Source organism: Frankliniella occidentalis, unplaced genomic scaffold (assembly GCF_000697945.3).
Source record: "Frankliniella occidentalis isolate FOCC.00 unplaced genomic scaffold, Focc_3.1 Scaffold249, whole genome shotgun sequence".
NCBI classification, from domain to species: domain Eukaryota; kingdom Metazoa; phylum Arthropoda; class Insecta; order Thysanoptera; family Thripidae; genus Frankliniella; species Frankliniella occidentalis.
The window spans coordinates 227,254-228,818 of NW_026267375.1; the positions used below are offsets into that span (position 1 = coordinate 227,254).

The following is a 1,565-nucleotide window of genomic DNA, read 5'->3' on the forward strand; positions in this document are numbered from 1 at the left end:
AAATTGTCGTACCGGGTACAGGAAAATTTTCCATGGAAGAAGTCGTACAAGTACAATCTCAAATTGTACAATTTACTAGCCCTATGTATCGACTTGGAATCGAATATCGAGCGACAGTGGGAGGTTGTACATGTACGACTCGTATTGTAACTAGCAAATTACAAAATATATCGTACATGTACAAATATATTTCTCACAGTGGTCGAGACAACTTTTCGTTTTTCTGGGTGTATTCTCTCGAGTTTACCCTTGGAAGATCATAAAAAATTCTAACTTTTGGCCTTTCCTGTTTTCTTCGATGCCCTCCTTTAGCTCCTTAGGGGTGATTGGCAGGATTTACCGTGGGTGTTTTGTTTGGTGGGAGTGAACCTTGAGATCCCCTGAAAATTTGGAGTCTCTAGCACATCTCCCTCTTGTGGAACAGACAGACACACAGACACGAGGTCGTTTGCATAAGCCTGCTGGATAGCTTTTTCAAAGCAGAAGGGCGAGCTGAAAACAGCGAAGAAGGGTTTAAGGTGTTGCATCATTGAATTATTGTCAACGTTTCTTTCGTTTTACAGGTATGGTGATCATGCTCTTCACCATCTACTCCCAACAGTGGACCATTGTCGTCTTCGAGCACTGTACCCAGTTTTTACCGAGACCCTCGCCGAGTTTGGTATTCAGTACAGATTCACTACAGCCTGGACGCTGTTTAAAGGATCTTTCAAGCAACTGACCCGACGCGAACCTAACCAATGTGCTCCTGGCAGTGTGATAGACCTTAAGCATTAAAGGGCAATAAAGTTTACTCTTCAAACTATTCATAACGACTTAACATATAAACAGCGAAATAATTTAACGCCTTTGTACCCGAGCGAAGGAAATACAGGTATACAAAATGTCGCGCAAGTCCCAGGTGCACTGTCTGTGCTGTGGGGATAGGTAAAGAGTGGTAAGAATCGTTGCCAGTGCCTATACTAGTCACGTTCCACTAACCTCACTGAAAGTTCACTGTTATTAAGATACTGTGACGTCACATTCTATACTAAGTAGATATACGCCAGACCACGTCTCGCGGAACAGGCTTCGCGATATCTCACGAAACACTTTTACGCACCTGGCATACATCTACCTAGGCCTGCGGCGCTGACACCTGAGTCGGGCAAAAGGCAGAGTCGTAGATAGGCCTTCGGCTCCAAAGGACACAAATTTTACCCCCAGGACTTTATTTTGACGAGTCGCCCCACCAGAGTCCATCAAATGTCTGAGAAACAACATTAATATAAAAAGGGGTGATTTTCAAGTGGAAATCGACCTCTGGCGCCTCAACGGTTAGAGATAGAGCCAAACGGACGACATTTTCGCCCAAAGGGCTCTACTTAGATGAGCTACCCCTTAGAAAACAATAAAAAAATATTTTTTAAAAATGTCATTTTGGGGACCTGTGGTTTTTGATTTTTTTTAAATCCAATTTTTGAGCTAGAATGCTCTTCTTCGAACTTGATCTGTCTTTTTATGACACAAAACGACCCTGAAAATCCCAGGTCGCTAGCTCAATTCGTTCTCGAGTTATCGTGATG

General features: G+C 43.1%; 1 protein-coding gene across 2 annotated transcripts in view; it reads left to right on the forward strand.

Moving 5' to 3' along the window:
- Positions 1 to 805, forward strand: part of LOC113214385 (cytochrome b5-related protein-like) — a 29,789-nt gene extending 28,984 nt beyond the window's left edge. For both annotated transcript variants that reach the window (XM_026433733.2, XM_026433731.2), the window contains one exon: positions 564 to 805. In XM_026433733.2, coding sequence (XP_026289518.1) covers positions 564 to 777 — 214 coding nt within the window. In that variant the 3' untranslated portion in view covers positions 778 to 805. The remainder of the gene's footprint in view (positions 1 to 563) is intronic.
- Positions 806 to 1,565: the final 760 nt, after the last annotated feature.